General features: G+C 35.6%; 1 protein-coding gene across 2 annotated transcripts in view; it reads left to right on the plus strand.

Moving 5' to 3' along the window:
- etnppl (ethanolamine-phosphate phospho-lyase) overlaps positions 1 to 14781 on the plus strand; it is a 31972-nt gene extending 17191 nt beyond the window's left edge. The window contains exons 6-13 of one of the 2 annotated variants that reach the window (XM_079866342.1): positions 5136 to 5252; positions 6649 to 6731; positions 7239 to 7464; positions 8077 to 8231; positions 8567 to 8656; positions 11294 to 11424; positions 11498 to 11580; positions 13014 to 14781. In XM_079866342.1, the coding sequence (XP_079722468.1) occupies positions 5136 to 5252; positions 6649 to 6731; positions 7239 to 7464; positions 8077 to 8231; positions 8567 to 8656; positions 11294 to 11424; positions 11498 to 11580; positions 13014 to 13121 (993 nt within the window). In that variant the 3' untranslated portion in view covers positions 13122 to 14781. The remainder of the gene's footprint in view (positions 1 to 5135; positions 5253 to 6648; positions 6732 to 7238; positions 7465 to 8076; positions 8232 to 8566; positions 8657 to 11293; positions 11425 to 11497; positions 11581 to 13013) is intronic. The other variant, XM_079866343.1, reaches the window with a different exon arrangement.
- The last annotated feature ends 2684 nt before the right edge of the window (positions 14782 to 17465 follow it).

Raw genomic sequence — 17465 nt, forward strand, 5'->3', positions numbered from 1 at the left:
GGCGTAATTTAGATATATTTTTAAGATGGAAAAATGCAGTTTTACAGATACTAGACACGTGACTTTATAAAAGTTATAACAAAATTTCCAAAAAGGCTAATAACTTTTGAATAAATCTGGCTATTGAAATGCCACTGGTCTTAATAGATTCCTTGGGTCAAGCCGAGAACATAGATACCAAGTTTTCCTTATTTGGCCGAACTTCCTGTCCGCCATCTTGATTTTCAGTTAAAACCTACTTTTTCGAACTCCTCCTAGACCGTTTGTCCGATTTTCACCAAAATCGAATCGTATCATCTCCAGACCGTGCTGACTAAAATTTATGGATTTCGTGTCGATAGACGAAACCGTTTTCGTATAGCGCAGCAGCAAAGTTGAGGCATGATGCTAATAGCACTATTCAGGCTTTATCTCTGCAATGCCTTGACATATTAACACCAAACTTTGTATGTGTCATTGTCACTTCACTCTGACCACATCACATCAGTTTTGTAACTGCGCCACCTATTGGTCGAAAGTGATAATCCATAAAATCATATTTTTAATTATTGCTTCTATGATTTTTCAGGCATTTTGCATAAAATCCTCTTTAAAGTCTTTAATTGCTCATTGTTGCAGTTGGTCTGACACTTTCAGCAATGTTGGCATGTCTTGTCGTCTTATTCTGCTTGGCCCCGGTAATTGCTGCTTGCAGCTATATTCTAGCCTTGATGTCATGAACACATGAACTAGGGATGCACCGAATGTTCGGCAACCGTCATAACCGAATAAGTAAAAAGGCCGAATAAATTTTGTCGAACAATGACGTTTTTAATGACGCGATCAAATAGTAACCCGCGTAGAGTGAGAGGCGCGCGCTTTATGCAGCAAACATGTCGGCAGTGTGGAAGCAATTTAAAGTGTCAGAGAAAGAGGCAAAAACGGCCGTTTGCAGACACTGTTCTGCTGAATTGTCCAGAGGGGTTGCATCTGCAAAAACGTAGCCTACAGCACTTCAAGTTTAATTTATCACTTAAAATCAAGACACCCCGAACATCATGCAGAGTACGAGAAAGTAGGGGTGTGCGATATGACGATTTTTGATCGTGGACCATTAAAATGTCTCCACGATCTGCTTTTTAAGTAATATCGTAGTATCGTGCATTCTATCAGTTGCTGTTCTGGCACCTTTGTCCCACTGAACAACACGACGTGTATTCACATAAAATGTTTACGCAGCGAACGGGACACTGCAGTTCGCAAAAGTTCATAATTTGCATGTGCAATAATGACTTGTCGGTTAAACATTTAATTTGCGTGCTGATGCGCGTTTCTCGGTCCGTACGTTAAGTTATGTGAAGCTCACATGCACTAAAAGCCTGTCTACCAGTGCCTGGATACTGGACTAAGTTATCTTTCGAGTCTTATTGTGCCAATACTGTCAAATACACAAGGTTTACATAAACAAAGTCGGTTATGTCTAAAGTGAAAGCAAACTTGAGAAAATTGAGAGAAAATCTGCTTGTCAAATGCGTGTATATTAGACGCGTCGCGCGCAGCTCTTAAAGAGACAGTAGCTGAATAGAAAACACGCTGCCGCTTATCATTAAAGGGATAGTTCACCCAAAAATAAAAATTCTCATTATTTACGCACTCTAATGTTGTTCCAAACCTGTATTAATTTCCTTCTAATATTTTTCTAATATTAATATTTTGAAGAATGTGGCTCAGTAACTTTTATTTTCAACAGAAGAAACTTATTTGAGTTTAAAACAACTTGAGAGAGCAAATTATGACAATTTGAATTTATAGGAGAACTATCCCTTTAATGTTAATAAAACAACAAAATGCAAAGAGAAAATCACTCACTGCTCTTGACTGACACTTTAATAGTAGCTTTAATAAGTATCAATGTATAATTTATACAGTGAAGTCCGTTTTGTTTTATTTTCATTTGTTCATTTAATTACTTTCTTCTATACTGTTAAATACACCTACTGTAGCTGAAAACATAAAGCACTGTTTATTTAATTTGTATATTAATTTGTGTATGTGTAATGTGTATCTTTGATCTTAATATTTAATAACAAAGAAAATAATGACAAATATTTTTATCTTCGTCCCTGTCTGCCATTCTTTTTTATTTTATAAAGACGAACCTGCCACTTTTCCTGAAGAAGTAGGCTAAGTAGGCTTATGTCTAGGACAGTTATTCATTTGTTGTGGGTTCATCCACATTTTTTTTTTTTGCACTATTCAATGCACATTTGTTGTTGTAGACATACAGAGTTACTTTCAGCAGTCAGTTATAGGCCTAAAATAGGCTATTCAAGAAGGGGGGCTTCAAAGATGGCCAAATAAAAATATATTTTTTTATTTTACTAATTTATTTATTTTAAGTTATATATTTGGCTTTGTTTGTATAATATCTGCTGGAATGTTAAAAAAATGTTCAGTGTTAAATAAATATTTTGAAATTGTATTTATGTTCTTTGATTTATTTCTCTGAAAAGCAACACAAAATAGTAAAAAGCTAATTTTTACTATTTAATTATTGTAATGGTGAAAAAATTGGCAAAATAAATGGAAAAAAATGCGAAACACCGCGTTCGGTATTCGGCCTTCGGCCAAGCATTTCATTATTATTCGGCTTCGGCCAAGAATTTCATTTCGGTGCATCCCTAGCATGAACTAATTGTTCCGCATTTGTCAATGAGAGCATATGATGTAATTTAGATATATTTTTAAGATGGAAAAATGCGGTTTTACAGATACTAGACACGTGACTTTCAAATGAAAGATTGGTATCAAAGAGCACACCCAGGTTCCTAACCAACGACGAAAACTTGACAGAGCAGCCATCAAGTGTTAGACAGTATTCTAGGTTATTACGTGAGGAAGTTTTTTGTCCAATAATTAGAATCTCTGTTTTTTCAGAATTAAGTAGTAAGAAATTACTAGTTATCCAATTTTTTATATCAGCTATGCTTTCCATTAATTTTGTGAATTGGTAAGTTTCGTCGGGGCGTGAAGAAATATAGAGCTGAGTATCATCAGCATAACAGTGAATCTTTACAACATAAATCAACTGGATTTATACATTGTTCAAGTCACTAATTGGAGACACCAAATAATTAACACATTTTGTAAAATGCTGGTTAATTGATTATACAATGAATGGATAATCAATGTAAATCCCACACACATGGCTGGAGTAATCCTTCACACATGCTCGAGCAACAAACAACAGAAGTTGCACCGTATGCATACGTATTTGCATGGACAAAACAGTCTTTAATGGTTCGTCCTCTAGAATGAACAAAAGGAGTTAAATCAGTAAATAAATTCTTACCAGCACTATCAACTGATAGCACATTCAATAAAAAAATAAAAAAAAATAAAAAAATATATATATATATGTTCTTTATTTCAGCAAAAATGGGGCTGCATGTAATAGAACATGTGATATGGTAAAAATGACTACTTGAAACTCTCTGCACTGCAGGGTCAAAAGAGAGTTTCGAGTAGTCATTCAATGCTGGTAAGAATTTTTTCACTGATTTTTTTTGTTCACTAGTCACTGTTAACTAACCATTAGAGACAGTGTCCATACTGGCTGTAGTGCAATTACAGAGGGACAGATTAAGACTTGTAAGCCTGGAAGAACTGTAAGGCAGATGCCAGAAAGTCTGGACTTGGAAACAACTACTCCTCGAGGAAACAACAGACTCTCCTGAGAATTAACATTTGAACACTTTCTTGAATAAGTAACAACGCCATTCGAGACGCACCACACCGAGCAGTTCACACCTCACCCTTACAGTCTCCTCATCACCCATCCCTTCCACCTGGATCCACCTGGATGATGCGATGGCAGCCATATTGCGCCAGAACGCCCACCACACACCAGCTTATTAGTGGAGAGGAGACAGAGTGATGAAGCCAATAGGTATATATGGGGATGATTAGGATACCATGATGGAAAGAGGCCAATGGGCACATTTGGCCTGGATGCTGGGGTTATATGGTTTAATATGAACAATTATCATACAACATTATACATGTTTGGTATCATTTGAAATGTCTCAGTGCGACTGGTACAATGGTCTCATCCCCACAGAAGTAAACCAAAAGCTAATAAGTGTACTTCTTAGACTGTAAGACTAAAAGGGAATTTTCGTTTAGGACAGCAAAATGTCGCTTGACCAACCTAAATAGGGTGAGTCTTACCTCTGTTTAATGTTAGTCTAGCTAAGTGTACGTGGGAAACCATGGCTTGACCAAACCAAAGCTACTACCAGAGAAGTAATTTTGGTCAGCTTATATCTGCAGTAGTGGTCATGGCCTCTGACTAGAGATAGTGTTATTTAAATTCATACAAAGTATCTTAGATAGAGTAAGCATGAATGCGACCATCTAAGGTATTAGTCAATTACCTCTGTTTAGTGACCAAAAACTGACGAGTTTGTGATCGTGAGAGGACCTCAAAGCGACATAGATTCCTAATGAACGGGTAAAATATAAATTAAAGAGTTAAATAGAATAATCAAATGTGTAGCTAAACTATTATATAAATGACCAATAACCAATTGGCATTCCAACCTAGATTCGAGGTCGTGATAAAATGGAGTCAGATAAAAGTTGGAATTAAATTACTGCGAGTTACTGTCTTTTCAGCGTGGCAAAGTAAACCTTCACCCACTTATCGGAAACTGTTGTTGGACCGATTGGGCAGGCCTTACAGACTCTTGAAGGTTCAACGTTTTTTTTCCTTGTAGACATTGTTATTCTTTTCAAAATTCAAGGTTAATACCTTTGTCAGTTTTGCTAAAAAAAAAAAAAACACAATATAGAATAACCAACGCTATCTCACGATCAATTCGTGCGAATTCGTACGAGTGATAAAAAGGTGGCTAATTCGTACGAATTTGTACAATTAAATACATTTAATATACAAATTGGCACAGGACTTTTTGATATTTTTTTGCAATTAAATTTATAAATGATACCAAATAAAAATAATTTTAAATGATACCAGTAATAATAAATAAATAAATTACATAAAAACTTGTATTTAAAATTGCCAGCACAGTGAAGAGATTTATTTCTGCACTGTAAACTTTGACTTACTATTCATAAATGTGATAATTCCTTAGGCTCTCAGTCCAGACATTTATAGAGGCAAATACCGTGAGGATCACCCAGACCCTGCCACTGCCTATGCTGAAAATGTCAAAGACGTAATCGAACAGGCCCATGAAAAGGGACATAAGGTGAGTGAATGTCCATCAAAGTTATTTAACATCCACATAATTCTGCATTATTCACTGACTGGACCCTTAATCTTTATTCCATTACTGCACCTTACTTTTTAAAATTACAATTTATAATTTGCAGTGATAATTGTGTGGATTACTTTACGAATATAGTCAATTGACATCTCTCTGTCTTAAGGCAATACCCTGCTTATTACAGAAAATTAACATTTTGGAAGACAAATAAAAAAAATTTAATCAGATAACAGGGGAGGTATGGTGGTATGTTTAAATATGCAACACATTTCCAGAACAGAAATCTGAACATTGGATAAAGCCTGACTCATAATTGTTTCATTTGGTTCACATATTAGAGTAATAGTTTTTATCAAGGGGATTTTGGATATTTATTTGTGTCACTCCATAAATCAGAAAATACTATCAACAGCCAGAAAAAAAAAATCACCATGTTTTTGGGAATAAAATGTTGTATAAAACCAGGCAAATAATATATGAGCAAACTCCTCTGTAAAAACCTTCAGAATATAGATAAGAATAAAACTGTAAAGTTTGGTACATGTAAATAGTTCTGAAGTAGAGATTTAGTGCTCAGTGCATGAGAAACAACTTTTGAGGAACGGCCTTTAACGATATGTACTGTAAAATACATGCAATAAGAGCAATACATTCAATACAGTTACACTTTATTTTAAGGTGTCATTATTAGTGTAATACTTGCATGTGTATTTTGAATGTTTCCTTTCCACTAGTCTGAAACAACACATTATGAAAAGCCAAATATCCCAAAATCTCAAAATTGACCAGTGCATGAAAAAATGTTTTTGCTTTTAGTGTCTTGCCTTAAATTCATTGACATGATCTTTTCGGTCAGTGATTTCCTGTGATCTTTTAAATTCTCCATCAATGACTGAATTCCTCCTTATCCTTTCCTTTTCCCTCCCCACATTCCCTCTGCTCTCCAATTGTTGTTGTTTTCCCACTCTCCAGGGTGAGGAAAGACGGGAATTATTCTTGCCTCCTCGATGCCTAAAGGCTCAATGATTTGCAGAAATGCATGTGCATCTTCAAAAAGCCCCTTAACCTTCTTTGCAGGAGTATAAGGGGTCATTACACAGTCCCATTTCTGAAGTGAGAACTGACGTGAATCTGTGAGGATCAGTGAATGAATTGCCAAAACATCATGGCAACTGTGTCAAAATGGCATGAAGTTCTCGTATGTGCCCGTTTTCCTCCTGAGTTTCTTTGTGTATTTTCTGTGCTTTCTTCAACTCTGATCATAGCAGTGGCTGTTATAGTCATCTCAAGCAGCTTTTAAAAAGTTTGCTTCCATCAGTAGGACATTGCACGTATTTCTACTAGGGTACAAGGGACTCATGTGATCTTTCCTGTGTAGATTGCCGCTTTTATCGCTGAGTCACTGCAGAGTTGCGGAGGGCAGGTCATTCCTCCGGTGGGCTACTTCCAGAAAGTGGCACAGTATGTACTATCAAGTGCTTAACTGGCTCTGAATGAAGCATTTTAGTTACATGATTGCAGCTCTTCTGCTTCACTCAATAAGTGACACATTTAATCTATAGGGTTTAGGCTAATATACTATTTGCATTCCTCTTTTCTAAGCTTACTTAAAGGTTCTGTCAATTGTGTCTGTAAATTCATCACATATTCATTTTAAATTTTCTTGTTTAATTTTAGGTTTTAATACCTAAATTTGACGTTAATTTAAATTTTGACTGGTGCAGGGTTTTATTTTTATTTTTAATTACTTTTTAATTACCAAAAATATTACAGTATATAGTCTGTATATATAATTTTGGGCTAATAAAATGATAATGTTTTATGCTGTGCCCATTTATGAATCACTTTGTATCCAAGTGTGCATTTGTCTTATAATGCATGTATCATATGAAATACGTGTTTTTAAATATAAATATGCATGCATATACATTCCAATTTGTGTGTACCACAACTCTTGCTTTATCACAGGCATGTGAGAAATGCAGGAGGCATTTTCATTGCTGATGAGGTCCAGGTGGGCTTTGGCAGGGTGGGCACCCACTTTTGGGCCTTCCAGCTACAGGGAGAAGATTTTGTACCAGATATTGTTACAATGGGCAAACCTATTGGAAATGGTCATCCAATGTCATGTGTGATTACCACTAGAGAGGTTGCCGAAAGCTTCATGTCATCTGGAATGGAGTACTTCAACACAGTGAGGACAAAAAGAAAACATATTTTGACAATGGCAGGCATGAAATAATACAGATTAAGACTGAAACAACATTTGAAAATAAAACTATTTGCGTTGTTCACAGGGCCCTCATTTATAACATATACGTACAATACATACAGATTTGTCTTGGAGTGTGTGTATGCTAAAATCCACACCACCATTCATGTTTATAAAAATGGTTTTTGAACGCCACGTCAGGGTATAAGCAGACGCACGTCAGGGTATAAGCAGACGTATGCACTTTTCCGGAATAGGCTACTACAGGTATTTGGAAATCAACATTCTCAAGTAAATGATTTGAACGTTGACTGGTGCTCTTTTTTATGTTAATGATATTAATTAGGCGGCGTTTACAAGGCGGAGTTATGAAATCATTTAGCTGCGCACAATTTCAAGATCATTTGCGATTTACGAATTTCACATCTAGAAGAGAGGTGTACGCACATTTGAGAAATTATTCTAAGACTTCTACGAAACATTTTATAAATGAGGCCCCAGATGTGTGAGCAGCAGATATAGGGCCTAGAGCAAAAATTCTTATGAAACACAAAAAGCAAAAGGCTGAAAAATGTTCGTCTTGGTGTCCTCTAGTTTGGCGGTAACCCAGTATCATGTGCTATTGGATTGGCGGTGCTAGATGTAATTGAGAAGGAAGATCTCCAAGGCAATGCCCTGCATGTCGGAGGTTACCTGACTCAACTTTTGGATGATCTGAAGAAAAGACACCCCTTAGTGGGTGACGTGAGGTTGGTTAACTCCCTCCTAACTTCTAAAAATTATAAAATCAGGAATTGATGGACATGATCAGATCCATAATGCCATCATTTCTTTAATACTGACAAACTCTGCAGTGTGAATAAAGGTATAGTGTGAGTAATAATGTGCCACAGTGGAACCTTGACTATGTTTGCATAAGATTATTGAAGTTACATAGCCTCTTTATGTTGCAAGTCTTTTGTAAATCATTTCCCTGGGGTTGTTTGTGAAGGTGGTACACTTGTAATAGTGCTGACGGAAGTATGTCTGGAACACACATTGCCAGGAAGTTTAAAGTTGCAGGTCAAACATTTTGTTTTTTTAGGGGCCGTGGCCTGTTTGTTGGGTTGGAGCTGGTAAGAAACCAGGATAAGAGAACACCTGCCACAGCTGAAGCTCAGGATGTTATTTACAGGTGAGAATGAGTCATGAATTAAAAAGAGGAATTTTTTTAAGTTTAATAGGTTTATGAGCATATCGTGCATAAGATGCATAGCCTAGCCACATAACTTGGCACATTAAAGGTAGGGTAGGCAATTTCAGAGAGGCTAGCAATAGCAAGCTAGCTTTGAAAGCATAAGATCCCACTCTCCCTTCAAAGCCACGCCTCCTTCAAAACACATGATCACGCACAGCCAGAGCAGAGTCTGTAAAGCGTCACGAGAGACAGCGTTAAATTACCATGTCTCTAACAACATAACTTAACAATAATAATGAACGTAAAAAACTTAGAGAGCTCTGACTTGTACCACCCGACTACTGCATGCATTTTGACGTTGGTAGTGTTGCCATAGAAACGCATAATTCCTATTCGGAAAAACAGTTCCGAGTCGAATGTCACGGGTCGCCATCTCTTCATTACGGTAGTTAGGACATGGCATGAAGACAGCATAAGCTTGTTGTTTTGGTTCAGGAGAAACGGTAAAAGATGGCTGCTGTTTGTGGTGCTTGGTGACTGTCTGTCTGCAGCTCTGCATAGCCTCATGGAACACGCTGATGACGTGTGATGTTTGCGTATGGCAGAGGTGGGTAGTAACGAAGTACATTTACTTCGTTACATTTACTTGAGTACTTTTTTAGAAAAAATTTACTTTTAAGAGTAGATTTGAATGTGGGTACTTTTTACTTTAACTCGAGTACATTTCTAATGAAAAAACTGTACTTTTACTTCGTTACATTGGGCGACGTTCCTCTCGTTACTTTATTTTAATGCAATATGTGGTGTTAAATGCGTAGTTTATTCCAAGGGCGCTGTATCTTTTTTTCTGGACTTGAGCGATGCTCAATTCACAAATGAATCACTCTTTTGAGTCGATTCTGTTCAAAGACTTCATCAAACAAGTTGGCAGATCTGTCTAAGTCGGTTTGCGAATCAGTTTGAATGATTCAGTTCCTGATTCTGTTCAGTTCCCTGCATGCACTGAATCATCTGAAGCGATTTCAATTCACACTGGACTCGGAGTCGTAACAGGAAAATTTAAGCACATTAAGAGCGTTGGATGAAGTGGCAGTGGACCTACAGTACAGTCAAGTGAGAGCAAATCTTCAAATGCATCATATTTTTGCCAGCGATGAAGATCTTTATTAGTTGAACTTGAACATCTTCGTAAGCTGTCTGAATGAATGATTCCACAGGAGTCAGGACGATATATTCGATTTCATTTCACTCAGGTAATACATTTTACAACCAGACAGATGATTACGCCACGATACTAGAAAGTATGACATTACCCGTTTTTTTGGACATATACATTAATTTACATTAAATAAAGACCATTGGTCACAGTTTATGAACACCCGCCATCCCGCGGTAGTTTGTGTGTATTGTTGCGCAGTGGCTTGCGAACTCGACTTGAAAACGAATGCCTTTGCCTGCCGTAGACAGTTAACCAGTTTAAACATGCTTGCAGAAATATACATTTGATTATATTTTGGAGAACAGTCAGAAGAAGATCCGTCGATGTACTTTTATTTGTTTGTTTTTTTGTGTTCAGATATTCAGTAGCAGTCATGAGCGCGAGCACATGTGAAGAGTTTTTAACTCTTCTCTGTCAATACATGCCTTTGAATGCAACACTCTGCAGATTCACTTTATTTCGACATTGTCTAATAATCCAAATGTAGTTGTATAAGTTACTATTATACAAACCAGAGGACAGGCAATGATTTTCGAGCTATACAGATGGCAGAAATAATGCTTACGTCTCTCTTCTGTTTTTGTTGCAAAGATAGCTGATAATAATAGTCATTTAAATAAACAAAATCTAAATATTATCATTTTATATATATGACGTTACCATCTGACCATCTGAAATTTTCTTCTAAAAGAGCATTTTTATCAAGCTTGTATGTTTATGTTCACACTTAAATGGCAATGAAAAGTAGCCTACCTATTAATTGTCATTAAAGTGAAATTACTGAACTTAAATATACGAGCTTGATACAAATGATTGTTTTAGAAGAAAATTTCAGATGGCACTCAGAGGCTTTTGCATCATATATATATATATATATCCGAAGTAACTATATATATATCCGAAGTAACTATATATATCCAAGTAACTAGTTACTCGCTACTTGAGTAGTTTTTTCATTGGATACTTTTTTACTCTTACTCAAGTAACTATTAAGATTATTACTTTTACTTTTACTTTGAGTAAATATTTCTATAAGTACTTGTACTTTTACTTGAGTACAGTTTTTGGATACTCTACCCACCTCTGGCGTATGGAAATACAAAGGTCGACAGGCAGGGCAAAATTAGACGAAATTGTTTTGGTCCCGAGACTTCCACAGATGATATGTACGTTTTAATATTTAGACCACTTCTATTATTGCTTGCTATCAGGATGTGAAGAGTGTTTCAACCATTATAACAATAACTATTTATGAAAAACATTGCTTACTCTACCTTTCAAATATAATTAAATAATATAAATATAGAACTACACAGAAAGGGGGCGAATAAGAATGGACCTTCAATTTTTTATATATATATATATATATAAACTGTATACTGTATATATATATATATTTTTTTTTTTTTTTAAAGACTAAAAGAGCAGCGGATTCTGCTCAGTGCTGATGGCCCACACCGCAACGTTCTGAAGTTCAAGCCTCCTATGTGCTTCACTAGAGAAGATGCTGAACTTGCCGTGGAGAAGATTGACCAAATTCTGACAGGTAATTTTAGTAACACAAATGAATTTTGGTTCATATTCCTCATGGTAATTTGTGCTTTATTCTTTTGTTTTAGACTTAGAAAGGGCTTTGGGCCTTCACATGCATGAAGCAGTAATCTCTGAGAATGGACACAGTAAGCGAAAGGTAAACTTGCAGGTAATGTTATAAACTACTTAAAGGGTTAGTTCACCCAAAAATGAAAATTCTGTCAGTAATTACTCACCCTCATGTTGTTCCAACCATGTAAGACTTTCGTTCATCTTCGGAACACAAATTAAGATATTTTTGATTAAATCTGAGAGCTGTCTCACTCCTCCATATGCTTCCAGAGGGACCGAAACTCGCAGGCCCAGAAAGTCAGTGAAGAAAATGTTGAAAAAGTCCAAGTGACTACAGTGGCTCTACATTAAGTGTATCATGCGACGACAATACTTTTTGTGCGAAAAAAACAACAAAAATAACGACTTTATTCAACTATTAGTGTTCTTCAATGTGGGCCTCTGACGAGAGTTCACGGGAGCGCCACGACGCATGCGCGAGAACTGAGATTACGGCGTTCTTCTTCTACTACTACTTGTTACTGGCTGCTCACTCCTTATGAGTATTACCGCCATCTACTGTACAAGATGACGTCCCGACATTGCCGGGAGTGCAAAACGGTCTGTTTACAAGCAGATGAAGACGCGCGCTGTATGTAAAACTGTATTCGTAAATATGTCCGCAGATTTCGATGTAGATGAAGATGAAGACTTGATTTTTTTTTAACCAACCATACTTATATGAACCAGAATACACAGACATTGAACTACAAGAGATGGATGCTGCAACACAACCGCAGTCTCAAGCTTCTGAAAGACAGAGAGCATTGGACAGCTGGTGGTGTAAATGTATTCAGTGCGATGCCTACTGAGGCCATCCTTAAAAATATTTTGGTTTAACAGCCAAAAAAAAAAAAAAAAAGGGTCGGTAGGTCGGTCTATATATATATATATATATATATATATATATATATATATATATATATATATATATATATATATATATATATATTTTTTTTTTTTTTTTTTTTAAGATTCAATGTATAGTTTCGGTTCATTTAAGAGACGAGCGCGCGGGCGCCTCCGTGTCCTGATTATATTGCCTGCATGCTATTTAGCCTGCCTCTTATGTATTAAATCCAGGAAATTGGTTGATGAAAAATTTATTAAAATTAAGATACAATTAATACAAAACGAAATTCACTTTAAAGAAAGGCTTTCTACAAAAAGTAGAAAAATACACATGATACACTTAATGTAGAGCCACTGTAGTCACTTGGACTATTTCAACATTTTCTTCACTGACTTTCTGGGCCGGCGAGTTTCGGTCCCTCTGGAAGCCTATGGAGGAATGAGACAGCTCTCAGATTTAATCAAAAATATCATAATTTGTGTTCCGAAGATGAACGAAAGTCTTACATGTTTGGAACAACATGAGGGTGAGTAATTACTGACAGAATTTTCATTTTTGGGTGAACTAACCCTTTAAACGTAGAATCAAAAGGGAATCAAACAACCAAGATCTTCTGTTCTTTGCCTTTTGGTCCCAAGGAACTCAGTGATGAAAATGGCCTGGTTCATGCTTCAAATGGCAGCAGCCACAAGCACGCCAGCACAATACCTCACAGCAAAAAAAACAACAAGAGACTAAGAACCTAATGAAACATCAGGGGAAACAACTTCTTTAAATTACTTTTTAATTATGTCTGTAACATTTTCCATGTTTTAATGGATCTACAATTACACTGTATGAACATTAAATTGCCATATATTTTAGTGGTGCCATTCAGAACTGTAAAATATTACCTCTCAGTGAAATAAAACTATCCAATACGATAATGATGTTGGTATTAGCTTTCACACACAGAAAGCTATAAAGGACTAAAAAGGAACAAAAGAGTGATAAGAAGATAATAAATCATTGTATGTACATGGCATTATGGTTTTCTGTGTCGTAACCAGTGACACCTGCTGGAGCTGGTTAGTTTTGTGGGAGAGACTATAGATAATGGTTTAAATGCATCTATACCAAATTAGGCACTGCTTGTTTTACAACAGCCTGTTCAACTGTGCGCAAACCTGAACAAATGCGCACTTCAGCAGGTTCTGCTGATGTCTGCCACAGTAAAACAGCTGGAGAATCACTCCTGTCCAATAGTAATGCAGTGGAAAACACCCTCTAGATAAAAGGCAACATGAAGGGGAAAAATGTAGAATGAAAGATCCTTTTTAGAATATTTAAAATGGCATCTAGAAAAAGAATCATCAGTTTATTGTTAGGTATCTCATCAAAAGATTAAACTTAAAAAATTAATCATTTCCATTTCAATAAAAATACAGAGACCCAGATAACATTGTTTCAAAGTACAGTTCTGTCTTCAATCAGGATGGTTGCAACCAAAGTGCTGCAGTGGTGACACATTTTTCTAGGCCCACCCAGAAGTTAGCATCACCCTGGTTCCCTTGACAATTGGCATTGAATTATTGCAAAAAATAAAATAAAAATAAAATAAAAGAGGCTGTGAAAGCGGGCTAGTGAGTAGATGAGTTTACCTGTTCAGCATGATGACATTTAATGGCCCTGACAAACTCTGTACTCCCACTTTTGCCCATTGTTAGCAACCTGCCTTTTAAGACAAGTAAAAATTCTAAAAATAATAATAATCACAATGGGGTATTAATGATGTATTTCATGTTGTAGAATAAAACGTGAAAATATCTTGAGCTTGTGTTATCCACAGACCTTTTTTCAGGCATTTAACCAAAAACATTGACTTCAGAATGATGAAACCGGTAGTGCTAAAATGCTAACTCATTTCTGGGTTTTGGCCTACAAAAATATGTCATCCATGCAGCACTATTCCAGTTCAGTCTATTCTATTAATGGTGTTTTATGTAGAGATCCAGGAATGATCTCAACCTTTGTATACTCCTTTTACAAAAAATGGGGTAACACTTTATTTTATGGTGCCCTTGATACAGAGTAATTACTTAATTAATTACTTAGTAATAGACTTTGTAATAACATGTAACAAAATGTACTTAACATGTAACTAAGTTATGGAACAGCCTATACTTACAGATTGTAATTACGCACATGTAATAGGCAGCTACTGTTACACATGTGTAACAAGCCGAGTCTGTTACATACGTGTTACGGACTTGCTACACTGTAATTATGTAAGAAAGTACTTAGTATAACACAATGTAACAAGTACTTAAATATGTTTGGCTACTAAGGTCTGCAGTTACACATGGTAAATGTGTATGTTCTGTAGCATTACTTGTATGTAACATAAAATAAAGTGTATCAAGATTGTACTTAAGTGCACTTCCTGTGTATCTACATATGTTATCCATCTGAATTAACCCACTAGTTCATAGCTTAAATACATGCATTAGCTTCCTAATTACATTGCAATTACAAAATATTACACAGGTATAAGCTACGTAAAATAAAGTGTATCAAGAATGTACTTAAGTGTACTTTGTGTATACATACCTTATCCATCTCTGCCTTACTTTGATTTAACTCACTAGTTCACAGCTTAAATGCATGCAGTAGCTTCTTAATTACATTGCAATTACATTGCAATTACACAGGTATAAGCTACGTAAAATAAAGTGCATCAAGAATGTACTTAAGTGTACTTTGTGTATACATACCTTATCCATCTCTGCCTTAGTTTGATTTAACTTACTAGTTCACAGCTTAAATGCTTGCAGTAGTTTAATAATTACATAATATTACACAGGTATAAGCTACGTAAAATAAAGTGCATCAAGAATGTACTTAAGTGTACTTTGTGTATACATACCTTATCCATCTCTGCCTTAGTTTGATTTTACTCACTAGTTCACAGCTTAAATGCATGCATTAGTTTCCTAATTACATTGTAATTACATAATATTACACAGGGATGAGCTACGTAAATAAAGTGTATCAAGAATGTACTTAAGTGTACTTTGTGTACATACCTTATCCATCTCTGCCTTAGTTTGATTTAACTTACTAGTTCACAGCTTAAATGCATGCAGTAGTTTCCTAATTACATAATATTACACAGGTATAAGCTACGTAAAATAAAGTGTATCAAGAATGTATTTAAGTGTACTTTGTGTATACATGCCTTATCCATCTCTGCCTTAGTTTGATTTAACTCACTAGTTCACGGCTTAAATGCATGCAGTAGTTTCCTAATTACATTGTAATTACATAATATTACACAGGTATAAGCTACATAAAATAAAGTGTATCAAGAATGTACTTAAGTGTACTTCATGTGTATCTATAAACCTTATCCAACTCGGCTTGTTACACATGTGTAACAGTAGCTGCCTATTACATGTGTGTAATTACAATCTGTAAGTACAGGATGTTCCATAACTTAGTTACATGTTAAGTACATTTTGTTACACGTTATTACAACGTCTATTACTAAGTACCTAATTAAGTAATTACTCTGTATCAAGGGCACCGTAAAATAAAGTATTACCCAAAATGGTATTATACTCAGTTTTCTCAAGAAAAATGTGATGATTTTCTTTTGAGTATTCATGGTAAGGTTTCAGGTATTAATGAGGATTTTAAGCAAGTTTGTGATTCTGATATCTCTATTGTTGAAATTGAGGATGCACTGAAATCTATGAAGGAAGGAAAATCTCCAGGTACTGACGGTCTATCCGTTGAATTTTATTTACATTTTTGTGATGTCTTAATGCAACCTAGTTTGTTTTAAAAAAGTATTAGAAAAGGACAGATGACTTCCACAATGAAGCAAGGTCTTTATTACTCTGATTCCCAAAACAGATAAAGACCCACTTTTAACTGAGAACTGGAGACCAATAATCGCTGTTAAATGTTGATTATAAATCACTTGCTTTAATATTTGCAGTTCGTTTAAAGGCCTTAATGGTATAGCCTAATTGGCGAAATACAACATGGATTTATGAAAAATAGACATAGCTCCAATATAAGATTATTTCTGGATCTCACTGATTATTCAAAGAATATTGATTCAGATGCTGTTATAATGTTTTTGGGTTTTTATAAAGCATTTGACTCTTTAGAATGCCATTTTTTGCTTAAATATCTCAGCGTTTTTGGTTTTGGATGTACTTTAATCAACATGGTGAGAATGGTTGGCTTTCAAACTACTAAACGCTTTAATTATGATAGAGGAGTGCGCCGAGGTTGCCCCATTTCTTTTTCTTCTAGCTGTTTGAATTGTTATCAATTAATATTTAACAAAATCCCAGTTTAAAAGGTATCTCTATATTTGGTAAAGAATTTAAAATATCTCAACTGGCTGATATTTCTTAAAGACCAAAGTCAAATTCGCACTATTATTAAATCTTTCTCTGAAGCCTCAGGTTTATATTTAAATTTGTCAAAGTGCAAACTTTTTTTGTCTTTATGATACTCAACAACCATTGATACACCATATACCCGAGGATAATGTTTTTGTTTCATCTAATGTTTTTGTTTCATCTGACCATAGAACCCATCCCGTTTGAAGTTCCAGTAGTGCCAGTTACTTTTCAAATGTTCTATGGTCAGATGAAACAAAAACATTAGCTTTTTTGGCAGCAAACACTTAAGATGGGTTTGGTGCACACAGGGATAAAAAAGTACCCCATGTGTAAAATGAAATACTCTGCTGTATCTTTAATGCTGTGGGCCTAATTTTCTGCCAGAGGTCCTGGACATCTTGTTCAGATACATGGCATCACGGATTCGATCAAATACCAACAGATAAAAAATCTAAACCTGACAGCCTGTTCTAGAAATCTTATAACGGAGAACAGGATGGAGAGATTCTGTATGGAGGAATGGTCTCTGATCTCTTGTCAGGTGTTCTCCAAACTCATCAGGCATTATAGGAGAAAACTCAGAGCTGTTATCTTGGAAAAAAGAGGTTGCAAAAAGTATTTAATAAAAGGGGGCAAACAATTGTTCCCAACGTGTTTTGTAGAAAAACATTTATTTCATAATGTGATTTC

The sequence above is a fragment of the Squalius cephalus genome (assembly GCF_949319135.1).
Source record: "Squalius cephalus genome assembly, chromosome: 3".
Lineage (NCBI taxonomy): Eukaryota > Metazoa > Chordata > Actinopteri > Cypriniformes > Leuciscidae > Squalius > Squalius cephalus.